At 39.9% G+C, this 12,703-nt stretch overlaps 1 protein-coding gene across 2 annotated transcripts in view; it reads left to right on the top strand.

Moving 5' to 3' along the window:
• LOC311048250 (DENN domain-containing protein 2D-like) overlaps positions 1 to 12,703 on the top strand; it is a 31,183-nt gene that overhangs the window by 3,412 nt on the left and 15,068 nt on the right. For both annotated transcript variants that reach the window (XM_084061398.1, XM_084061397.1), the window contains exon 2: positions 3,195 to 3,294. In XM_084061398.1, coding sequence (XP_083917524.1) covers positions 3,204 to 3,294 — 91 coding nt within the window. In that variant the 5' untranslated portion in view covers positions 3,195 to 3,203. The remainder of the gene's footprint in view (positions 1 to 3,194; positions 3,295 to 12,703) is intronic.

The following is a 12,703-nucleotide window of genomic DNA, read 5'->3' as shown; positions in this document are numbered from 1 at the left end:
GTAGATCGGCTATTTTTGCTGCTTTTGTGTGACACTGTCATACCGATGAAGTGTAAGCCACCCCCCCCCCCCCCCCCTTCCGATAGATTTCACACTCTAGTCTGCAGTCTGCATGTTTTTAAGACATTTTTGTCTTGTCATCATCACGTGCCTAGATAAACGCTGTAAAGGTATAGTACACATATTTGAAGGCATTAAAACACTTTTTTGCTTTGCTCTGTGGTCTCCCATCTGTTTAGCTTTGGATCTTTGCCTTCTTGGTAGGGCTGTGCAATTAATCCAGACATTTAGAACCAATAACCGACTTAATCTTGCTCCTGTAGGTGAATCGAATAACAGAGAAGCAGTTTTTATTTAATTTGTTTTTATTGTATGGAAATCTGCACAAAGAAATTCTAATGGAGTTCATAATCGACTAAGTGGATTAGTCTGATTAACCACTTAACCCTGTGTTACACTCCGTTGTTCAATGGTAGCGTTCAAAAATAGCCGACCTACAAGCTCACGACGGTGTCGCATCGCGATGCATTGTGAGCGTGTAGATCGGCTATTTTCACAATTTTTCTTTCAAAAACAATCGTTCATTAATCAATATCATAGATTTGAAATAAGTTTGAAATAATTGATTTAAAGCCAAATCATCAGCCCTACTTCTTGGAAACACTAGAACACTCACCTTTTTGTGTTATATGGAGACAAGGTTTCTGCCCGACAGTAACGATTAGGGCTGTGAATCGTTTGCTATCTCACGATTCGATTTTATTCTGATTGTTTTTTAATAGCCGAAAAATAAAATAGGGCTTAAGTGTTTAAAGTGTTCCTCATTTTGCTGGGGACCCCGAAGGATCATTGAGGGGGTTCAGAGGGTCCCCACTCTGACAACCAGTGCATTAGATTGTTGTAAGAAAAAAAACTGGGATCTATTAGCTGGTGGACAAAAATAGTCTCTTTGAGAGACCTGTGAATAAATCCCCTTCTCTTCCAAGACAGTGGAGTCCCATTTTGTTCCTTCTAGGCAAAACAAGTCTAGTTGTTTATTTGTATTGCACAGGCAATTTAATGTGCTTTTAGTAGGACATTTTAATTAAGTAAAAAGGAAGTTCTTAATAGGAAACACCTATTCAGGACACAGAGTTAAAATGTAATAAAATAAAATAAAAACTATAAAAGAACATTTGAATTCAATAGAGTAGAAACAAAAGAAGAATAGAAATAAAACAGAAAAATAAGAGTACAGTTACAGTGCTGAAGAATCATTACACATTCTCAATAAAAGGCAGCAGCAAACAGAAAGGTTTTTAGAGTTGCAGGAGATGTGCAGTGTTAGTTCTAATCTCATAGGGCTCAACAACATATCTAATCTCATAAAAAGTAGAGGACGGATCCGGGTTCTCACGAATATGAGGAGGAAAAAGAATGAAAACAAACAAACACGGTGTGTTTGTCAGTTTTCATTCTGCTGATGAAGACCGGTTTCGTTCGAAACTTGTTGGTTTAACCATGTTTGAATAAAGGCTGTTTAATTATACTTTTTTCCTCCTGTTATACGTGAGTACCCGGATCCTTTCTCTAATTTTTAAATGTATTATTTATTTTTTAATTTTGTATTAAATCCAGGAGCACCAAAAATAATTGTAACTATCACTTGGATCTCTGCTCACTGAGTGAGAACCTGCTTGTTCTTTTATCAGTTTTTATGTCTAATCTCATGTGTTCATCTCAGAGGGGCTCCACATGTCATTTTGAAAGTGAAACTCCTTCTTTCTTTTGTTTTCTCTCTTTTACCAACTCTTAAAAACATCCAGCCTTTCATTTTGACCCTGAACCTCCGGCACACCTTTCCTGTTCCATCTCTTTTCCTCTTTCCCCAGCCTTCCTCATCTCTCCTTATCTCTAGTTCAGTGATTCCCAAAGATTTGAGTTAAAAATGTTCGCTTAAAAATATATATATATCCAAAGATATAAGCACACATTTTCACGATTTTTCAAAAAATAGCAGATCTACAAGCTCGTAGCGCGGCACTCGGAGCTATGATAAAACACTTTTTAGCTCAAATCTAAAAATGACACAGTTCCAGGTCTTAATGGGTTAAAATATGAATGTAAGAAAAAAATGTCATGGTATTTTTTTCTTCACAACCTTGAACATTTTGTTTTCGTTGTGATACCGATTTTAGTTCCATTGATCCCAACCAGAACCCAATCCGATAGATCGATCATTAAAATAAACATCCTCTGAAAATGCCCACTCACGTGGTCAGATGGGTAGTAATTGGTCCGAACCACCCTGTGGCTAGATGAGTGGGCCGGCTCACAAACACTTTTGAGATTTTCAAGTGGGCCCTGATCCCGGAAAAAAAGCTGTGGACGGCTGCCTTAAAAACAAAATTCCAGCCTTTAATGTTGTCCTTGAAGCGCCAGCATTCTTTCCTGTTCCATCTCCCCCAGCCCTCCTTATCTCTCCTTCACTCATAGAGCTGGGTTCAGTTACATTTATTCAGTTACATTTACTTAACCCATTAAGACCTGAGGCCGATTCTACAGATGCCTTCTGAATCTGTTGTTCTCAAACTTTTTTGTACCAAATTGATATATATTTGGCCGGGGACCCCCATCTGAAAACATTTTGTGCCAGGGACCCCCAAAAGAGAAGATTTAAAAAACAACTGCTATTTTTGAGAACCAACCAACCTGTTCTAAAGAGTTTTCAGAAAAATGTATTTTGCTATATATATATATATATATAGCTTAGAGAATACAATAAAATTACCCGCAGGTCCCGCACACCGTCTGCACTTGCACAATAGGAACACTTTCATTTAAGCAATGTTTCGGTCACATAGACCTTCTTCAGTCAACTCCTACATTCCAAGTGCTTATCAGGGTGGGGGGTCCCCAGTTCAAATGATTATTTTGGGGGGTCACGGGCCTGAAAAGTTTGGGAACCCTTGTTCTAGGTGGAAGTCAAGCAGTGGGTGGGTTGTTTATGTCTGTATGGATTGGTAGAGAGGAGAGACTTTGACCTTTTGAAGCATCCTTTGAGTAAATGCTACTTGCCGGATATGTGGATATATGTCCTGTTACTGTACAGGACATATCTTACAGGCTCTGCCTGTACAGGATCTCTGTCTTATACTGTAGCGTGCGGCTCACACACTAAACACCTTCCTCTGTGTTTCCCCGTCTATCTCCAGCCTGTCGAGATGAACAGTGACGTCACCACTAGCAGCCACCGGCCAATGAAGCGCCTCACTACCATGTTTGCTTCATTACAGGACAAGTTCTCCAGAGAGAGTGAGTCAGCATGTCAACATGACACCAGGGCTGTCACCATTACACATTTAAGTTGACCATTAATTGTCACGCAAATAATTGCGATTAACAATATAATTGTGTTTTTGGCATTGAACATTTGCACCTATGAATACAATTAAAATTTCTGTTCGGTTTTTAGGCTTCATAATCACAAATTGCACAAGGCAGCTATTACAAATAACTTAAATAATAAGAAATAACTTACACATTTAATAATTTTATACTTTGTAGATCAGCAGAAATAGCTGATCTACAAGCGTACAAAACGTCACGAAGTGACACGTCTACAAGCTCTCAATGAGAGCTTGTAGATCTGCTATTTCTGCTATTATTGGAAAATCTTTGAAAATGTATGAAAAATGTTCAACATGGATTATGCAATGTAATAATTGTGACAGGCCAGACACTGTGTTTTATCATCATTAGGCGATACAGTATGACTTCAAATCAATATATCATGATATATATATATATATATTTTGATAACACTATCTATAAGCTAACAATGCGATGCATTATGAGCTGTGGTATAGTCAAAACACAAAGGTAAACAAAGCAACCTACAGGCATATACTGTACATGCCTGTCAAGGTCAAGGACCCCCCAGTTTGGTATGAATTTGATTTGATTTGATTTGATTTATTTGCACAACATTTTTGTATACATTTACAGGACATGTTAGTTATTTCCGAGGGAAACATTACGTGATAGTTGTTGTGCCGGTGAGGTAAGAAACCTCACCGTTTACATTACATATAATGAGAGTTATTTAATATTAAAATCAAAGACAGAAAAAAAAAAAAGAAAGAAAAAAAGAAAATAAAAGAAAATATAAAAGTATATACCTATGATAAAGGGTATAGTACATTGATAAAAATAAAAAATAAAAGTACAAGACTGAGCAGAAGAGACAGAACAAAAACAAAACAACAAAAAGTATTGAACAAAGCAAAACAATTATGCTATTACATATCATGTGAATAAGGATTAAATTATTTGGAAACTGGTCTAGTTTTCCATTTGGGTATTTAACTTACTTATTAGGCTTCTTTTATAGGTAGGTAGGGAGGATGTGGTAGCCACCAAACTGAAATGGGCGTTCCATAATGAAACTCCTTTGTACTTGATGGCGAACTGCCCCCTATTGGTGGTACATAGTGGGACATGCAGTTGGTTTGCTTGCCTAGTGGGATATGGGTGAAAGCTGGAATTTGGCTGGAAATACAATTTAAAATGATTTGGGAGGTGGGTGTATTGGTATTTAGTTTTATATACAAATAGACATGTTTGGAGTACATTTATATTAAAGATTGTTAGTATACTGAGTGTTGAAAAAAGGGGTGAGGAAGGCTCCCGTGGGCTAGAATTTGTGGCTAATCTGACAAACCTTTTTTGTAGTATGAATAATTTATGGAGACAAGAAGGATAGGTACTAGCCCATACAATATTACAGTAGGTTAGGTAAGGATATACTAGGCTGTAGTAAAGGGTTTTTAGACAGGCTCTGTTTATGAATGGGCTGATTTTTCTAATAATCCCCACTGATTTTGAGACCTTTTTTGTTACCTGGTCGATGTGTTCTTTCCAGCAGTATTTTTCGTCTATCATTATTCCCAAAAAAGGGGTGGAGGGTACTCTGCTAATTTCGATACCGTCAATACTCAGCTTCGCTTCCTCCGGGTTGAATTTCTTCCTACCAGGAAATATTATAAATTTAGTTTTTTTTATGTTTAATGACAGTTTATTAAGTTGGAACCATTTGGAGAGTATTTGCAGACCTTGATTCGCTTCGTTGATAAGTGTATTGAAATTTTTGTGGGAAAGGATGACGCTTGTGTCGTCTGCAAATAAGATTGAAAATAAGGTATTTGATGCTGCAGGTAGATCATTTATGTAAATTAAAAATAGCAGTGGGCCAAGAATTGAACCTTGCGCCACTCCACATGATAGTCTTGCTCTAGGTGATTCCGTATTTTTCACTGCGACATATTGTTGTCTATTTGTAATATAGTTTTCAAGCCAGTTGTAAGCAGTACCACGAAACCCATATCTGAACATTTTAGCAAGCAATATGTTATAATTGACAGTATCAAAAGCTTTCGAAAGGTCCAGGAAAAGTCCCAGTGCATATTCTTTGTTATCTAGTGCATCTGTAATTTTTTCAGTGAGGTCAAGTAGGGCCATGTACGCTGAGTGTTTTTTACGAAAACCATATTGATGATTATAAAGTATATTATTTGAGTTTATATGCTGGAGTATTCTTTTGTAAACAAGCTTTTCTAGAATTTTTGAAAAAGATGGTAATATTGATATAGGGCGATAATTTGTAAAGTATTTTGGATCCTCTGATTTGTAAATAGGGATGACTTTAGCTATCTTTAGGTCATTTGGTACCACTCCAGTTGACAGTGAGATTGTACATATGAAAGTTAGTGGATTTATGATAGTTGATTTTACCTCTTTAATGAGTGAAGTTCTAATTTCGTCATGACCAGCTGCTGTTGTTTTTAGCTTGTCTATGATGTCAAGTATCTCCTGTGGGGCAGGGCATTCAAAATTATTAAATACAGGGTAACAACCATCAATATAGTCCAGGGGACTTCCATCTGTACTTACTATTTTTTTACTGAGAGAGGGACCAACATTTATAAAGTAATTATTAAATTTTTGAGCTATTTCGTGGGGGTCTGTGATGGTTTTCCCACCATCAAGGAACTGATGTGGGAACTTGGATCTAGCTTTCCTTCGGTTGAGTAACTGGTTGATGATTGTCCATGTTTCTTTAATGTTACTGGAGGATGCCTTGAATTTATCACTGTAATGCTTTTTTTTTACTGCTCGGAGGAGGTGATTAAATTTATTTCTGTATAGTTTGTATTTGGCTTGGTTCTCTGGGGTTGGGTTAGTTATATACATTTTATAGAGTCTGTTTTTCTTCCTTGAGGACCTTTGCAATCCGCTAGTAAACCAGGGTTTGCAAAGCTCCTGCTTTTTAGCATTTTTCACAGTTGTTAGAGGAAAACATTTGTTGAAGACATGATTAAAAGATTGAATAAAGGCTTGGTATGCACCATTTGCATCGGTTTGTGTGTAGACATTTTCCCAAGATATAGTTTCAAGTACATTTTTAAATGTTGATACATTCTTTTCATTATATTTCCGGTAGCTAAAATTTTCATCACACTGATTATTCATTTTGTCAAGGAGGGTAAATTGAAAGATGGGGAAATGATCCGAAATGTCTGTGCACACAATACCTGCCTGGAGGACTTTATTCACTTCATTTGTTATGATGTTATCTATCAATGTAGCAGACTTGTCAGTCACTCTGGTTGGTTTGTGGATTACTGGATAAAAGTAGCTTGAATATAAGGTGTTTAGGAAATTTTGGGTAGGAGAATGTACTTCATTTTTAAAGAGGTTAATATTATAGTCACCTTGAATATAGCACATTTTGCCTTCTTTGTTTATTTGTTCTAATACGGTTACCAAGCTCTCATTGAATTTATCAATGTCTGTGTCAGGTGGTCTGTAGACACATCCAACAATGATTTTCCTACCACCATTGGGCAGAGTTATTTCTATGAAATGTGATTCTACATCATCTGAGTTTAGTGACAAGTCTGCTCTATTTATATAATCATAGTCCGTTCGGATATACATCACTAACCCACCACCAGTTCTCACATCTCTAGTTACATGTACAGAGTTATAATAGGGCAGCTCATACAAACCTTTTGTTTCGTCACTAGCCCATGTTTCAGTTAAAGCGATAACAGAGAAATTGTGCTTAAGAGAAGATAAAAAAAGTGAGAGGGGCCCATAATTTGCATTTAGACTGCGTATATTGAGGTGGAAAGTGGTAAACAGTTGATTCTCTGCTGGCAATAATCTAGTAAACTCCTCCAGTTGTTTCTCAGAGTAGTATTTACAGGGCTCCTTCATTTGTGAATTACAGTTTACATCAGGGTCTACACTGTGTAGTCCTGTGTTGACCACCTCCTTATTTAGTTCAAAGGGATTGAATAACATATTTTCAAAGTTTGTACCGCAATAATTTGTATTCACATTTGACAGTAAAACAGGATCATCATCTTCAACGTCATTAAATGGAAAGAGAGTAGTACATATATGACAGGTCCAAGAATCCCATAACCTGGATTTTAGTTTTGAGGCAGGTGAACACTTAAGGTGGAACTTATTTTTACATATACTACAGATAATGATTTGTGATTTCACAGTTTTTAGGCATTTAGGACAAGTGTTTGATTCCTTCATTGGTGTACTTATGGCTATATAGGAAAATATGAAATAAAAAATAAACAGAAAATAAAAATCAGGTGGTCTCTCCACCTATATTGCGGTCATGATGGTTACTTTGGACTTGAGGGAGCTGAGGGACCTGAGGGACCAGATGGGTCATCTCTTCTCCTTGGGGGGTGAGAGATCAGCTGGTCATACCTTAAATAGGCAATGTCACCTTTTTCCCGAGCTGCCCACATCTGAGGCAGAAGGGCCTTCCTTCTTTCCCGTACTTGGGCAGAGAAGTCCTCGTTTATATAAATACCTGTGTTTTTCAATTTCTTTGCGTTCTCTAGTACATTTGCTCTGTCTTTGAAACTGAGAAACTTTACCACGATGGGCCGTTGTCTTCTGCCGTTTGCGTCAGGCTTGCCTGCGCGATGTGCTCTCTCAATGGTCATGTGTCTGCTATCCAGCTTCAAGTTGTTGGAGATCACGCTGAGGACCTTCTCCTCCGTGGCTGCCCAGGTCTCCCTCGAAGACTCCTCGATTCCATCGAAGACCAAGTTGTTCCTTCTGGATTGATTCTCGAGATAGTCTGTGGTTCTGTCAAGGATCTTCAGGCTGTCGCATACTACTTTCTGGTTCTTTTCAAGCAACTCACTGTCTGTGGATAGCTTGGAAGCGATCTTCTTTAGATCATCTACTTCTTGCTGGGTAAAGTGGAGGCTGGTTGTGAGCTCATGCACGTTGTTGACTGCAGAGTCAAACCGCTCGTTGGTTGAATCCATCAGTACCCGCACCAGTTTACTGAATGCATCAGCCTGTTTACTGAGCAGCTCCTCATAATGCACCTTTTGCTGGGCAAGATGTTTGTCCAGCTTCTTGGCATATTCAGCCTTTTGTTGCGCCAATCCCTGGTTAATCAATTTCCTTACCACATCTAGTGTGACGGACTCCGGTTCGGTTTCTACCCCTTTGCCGGCTGATTTCTTGCCGTCTTTCGCTGCGGTGGCCATCGGAGCGGTGGAAAGAGGAGGTACCGTTGGACTGGTGGTACTAGCAGCTGCTGCTGGGGGCCCGGCCTGGTGGTGTTTGCTGCTGGTGCTGGCTGCTGCTGGGGTCCAGTTGGTGCTAGCTGCTGCTGGGGTCCAGTTGGTGCTAGCTGCTGCTGGGGTCCAGTTGGTGCTAGCTGCTGCTGGGGTCCAGGTGCTGCTAGCTGCTGCTGGGGTCCAGGTGGTGCTAGCTGCTGCTGGGGTCCAGGTGGTGCTAGCTGCTGCTGGGGTCCAGGTGGTGCTAGCTGCTGCTGGGGTCCAGGTGGTGCTAGCTGCTGGTGAGGAGGGCCCAGGTGGTGCTAGCTGCTGTTGGGGTCCAGGTGGTGTTAGCTGCTGGTGAGGAGGGCCCAGGTGGTGCTAGCTGCTGCTGCTGGTGCTGGTGGCTCGGCCTGGTGGAGCCGACTGCTGCTGGTGGCTCGGCCTGGTGGAGCCGGCTGCTGCTGGTGGCTCGGCCTGGTGGAGCCGGCTGCTGCTGGTGGCTCGGCCTGGTGGAGCCGGCTGCTGCTGGTGGCTCGGCCTGGTGGAGCCGGCTGCTGCTGGTGGCTCGGCCTGGATGCTGCTAGCTGCTGTTACTCCTGCAGATGGCCAGGTGGCCTGGTGCTGCTAGCTACTGCAAAGTGGCTCTGCTCTCTGCTCTGCTCTGCTCTCTGCTCTGCCTGCTCTGCTCTCTGCTCTCAAAACCATGGACCCCCATAACTCTGAGAGCGTACAAATGGACCTTCTGTAACGGGTCCATTTGGTTCCATTTGTACACTCTCAGAGTTACAGATCTGTAAGGATCCATTTGCTTCCCAACTATCATCCTTTAGCATCATCAATAATTTAGCTTGAAACCCCCTAGAACACCCTCAAGGACCCCTGTGGGTCCCCGGACCCCACGTTGAGAGCCACTGTTGTGTTGTATTAGTGGAGCTGTGAAATTCCAAACTTGGACATCAAATTCCGTTATTACCTTACTGTAGTCGTTTTGCAAACGTAATGAACAGACATGTGTTGACTGAGACAAGGTTTCAAATGCAGTCCTACAATCAATAGGTCAGACGTTGCTGTATGTACGACTACGGATGTGTTCATCAATAATTGACCTACTTGATCGCCAAATCGCACCATTTGTCATATATTCAGAATCAGAATCAGTTTTATTGTCACATCACAGGTTTACAAGGTAAAAAAGTGGGTGAAATTTGTTTTTTTACATCATTCCCATCGCAACGTTAATTTCCATAGAAAGAAGAGGGGGGGGAGGGAGAAGAAGAAGAGGGGGGGTAAGTGGGAAGGAGATCAGACAAGAGAACAGCAGAAAGGCCAAACAAGCTATCTACATATTTACACAAGAGTACCTGAGATAAGAAACAAGCTAAGGTGCCTGAGCATAGCAGCAATGTATGTATACTGTGCATGATATACTTATGGACGTTAAGGTGCTTAGAGAAAAAAAGAGCACAATAAAAAAAGACAAAAGTCAGTGCGTTATACATATATTGAGTTACAGATGTAATATGTGAGTTTTTATGATGATGGAGTATATTGAGTTATTTAGACAGAGTGACATTAGTACATACATACATACATACATACATACATACATACATACATACATACATACATACATACATACATACATACATACATACATACATATGTATGGCTTTCAACATTCACTACCATATCGTCCCGGTTTTCACCACAATTACAATCCTGTTGGACTTGAGCCTTATGTCTTGATGAGACTTGATTCTCTCTCCAAACCTAAATGATTAAAAACTTTTTACAGTTTAATAGCAAATCAACTCTTCATTCCCTCTCTAATGGGTGCCTGAGCCGAACTATGCATAGCAAAACTAATGTCCTGTGCTGTGCTTGCGTCTTTCAGATCCCCTTCCCTTCCTGACTTCCTTTAAGTGAGCTCTCTAGTATTAGTATTCTAATGTTATTAGTATTATAATCTTTATCTAAAGTCATCCAGTGTTCATCAGGCATCTGTGAATTGAAGACAATGAGCTCGATGTTTTATCTTGGACCTTCACTATTAACCCATTCAAACCGGGAACGCATCTGTGTAACCACTGTATCCATATTGTATACTTTGGCTATTAAAAAATAGCAGATATACAAGCTCATAGCGCGGCACCAAGTGCCGCGCTATGAGCTTGTAGATCTGCTATTTAAAAAAAATCTTGAACATTTGTGCAAATATTTGAATAGATATATATTTTAAAGAGAACATCTTTCACTCAAATCTTTGCTTCTGGTGGTCCCTTGAGCTAAATATTTTTAGATGGGGGTGGGTGGCCAAATACATGTCATTTTGGCATTGACATGAAAAAGTTTGAGAACCACTGATATAGAAACAGGCTTTTTAGAAAACTGTTAGGATTTAGAGGACATTTTGTAGAATCGGCCTCACGGTTAAGTAGCCTTGGGAACCAAACCATGTCAGGAGCCTGTCTCCTGTTTACATGATGTACAGTACCCCCCCCCCCGCCTGGACATGACACTATTATGTCGCTGGGACTTCCCCTCAATCCAACCGCTGATGCTGAGTGCCAAGCATGGAGGCATTGGGTACCATTTTCAGTCTTTGTTATTACTCGGTCAGGGATTGAACTGGGGTGGACACTCTAACCACGAGGCCACTGAGCTGGTGGACCTTCACAAGGCACATAACAATGACAGCTTTGTGACGCTGACAGTGGCCCCTGTGGCCACAATACCCATCAGAGACAAACTGTCCTTCTACAAAAACTGCAAACTTCCATGTCCTCTTTACCTGACTTCTAAACGTTTTAGCTCGAGACCCAAAAGAGAAATTTGACGTCTCCCCGGGACTCAAACTCGTGAAAATAGCAGATTGTGACGCGTTGTAAGATTGTAGATCTGCGATTTTCCGTTTTTTTGTTTTATATTTATAGAAATAGTTTTTGACAGATTTTTTTTTAAATCTTTTTTTAATTTATAAAAATGTTTTGAATAAAAATACAAATATATTTTTTACTTGCTCACGACTCATGACCCATAAAAATGGTTCCGCGGCCCAACGAATGGGTCACAACCCCACTGTTTGGTCTAGACTACTGTCTTCACCACAGACAGTTTCAAGTCCTGGTTGCATAGAGGAAGTGTCAGGCTGGTACAGTGTTCAGCATACAGTACATATTTTAAATAATATGCAGACTTTTTTATATGTCTGATTCTGCAAAATAGGGGAAGTTCTCTATAAGCATCTAGGCTTCTAAACTTCTCTTGCACAATATGGCTATATGTATTTTTTTTTCTTCTTTCTGTGCTAAAAAAACTGAAACTGAAGTGCAATTATCAAGATTTGTCATTTCACCCTTGCTTGTGACCTTGACCTTTGACCATTTCAATCCAGTGAACAAGGTGTCATATGTCATTTACTGAGGTGTTTTACAAGAAGTAAATATGCATACATGTATCAGTTATTTATATTGGACCCGTGCTACCCTCTACTATGCAGGTTTTTGAAAACGTTTGAGTATCTTGTGTTTGCGGCCCACCCATCTGACCACTTAAGTTACAGTAAGTGGTCAGATGGGTGTCTTAAGAGCATCTTTATGTCAGACTCAAGGTCCATATCACATACAAAATGACAGAATACACAACAACAAAAAAAGACAAACAAATGAAAAACATAAAATCAAATCCAACAGCTAGCCACACATATATGCTCTTAGTCTGTAGAGGCTGTTGCGCCAATGTCTCCAAATCATGGAAGAAAGCCGATTAGAACTCTTCACAGGGTTAATTAAAATCGTAATAGCATGATTGTCAGACTCTTCTAGACGACATATGAATTTGTACATTACATTTCTTAAAAGCGCTTGACAGGTAGGCACCCTCAAGTTAACAAACAGCTGGCTGGCACTGTGCCATCTTGGTACCATCACCAGCAACCGTAAAGCATCATTGTCTTTTAGTTTTTGTATACAACGGTTTTAAAAAGTGATACCTTGACATCTACAGAGCACTTGTGAAAAGAATGTGTTTTCCTCGGCATACAGTTTGCAGCGTTGTCTATGGATGTCTTTGTCATCTATGAGATCATCAGAGATCTAATGACCACGGTACTT

Source organism: Gymnoscopelus microlampas (genome assembly GCF_963454915.1).
Source record: "Gymnoscopelus microlampas genome assembly, chromosome: 7".
NCBI classification, from domain to species: domain Eukaryota; kingdom Metazoa; phylum Chordata; class Actinopteri; order Myctophiformes; family Myctophidae; genus Gymnoscopelus; species Gymnoscopelus microlampas.
The sequence above is the reverse complement of the archived record's forward strand: the minus strand, read 5'-3'. Positions and strand labels throughout refer to the sequence as shown.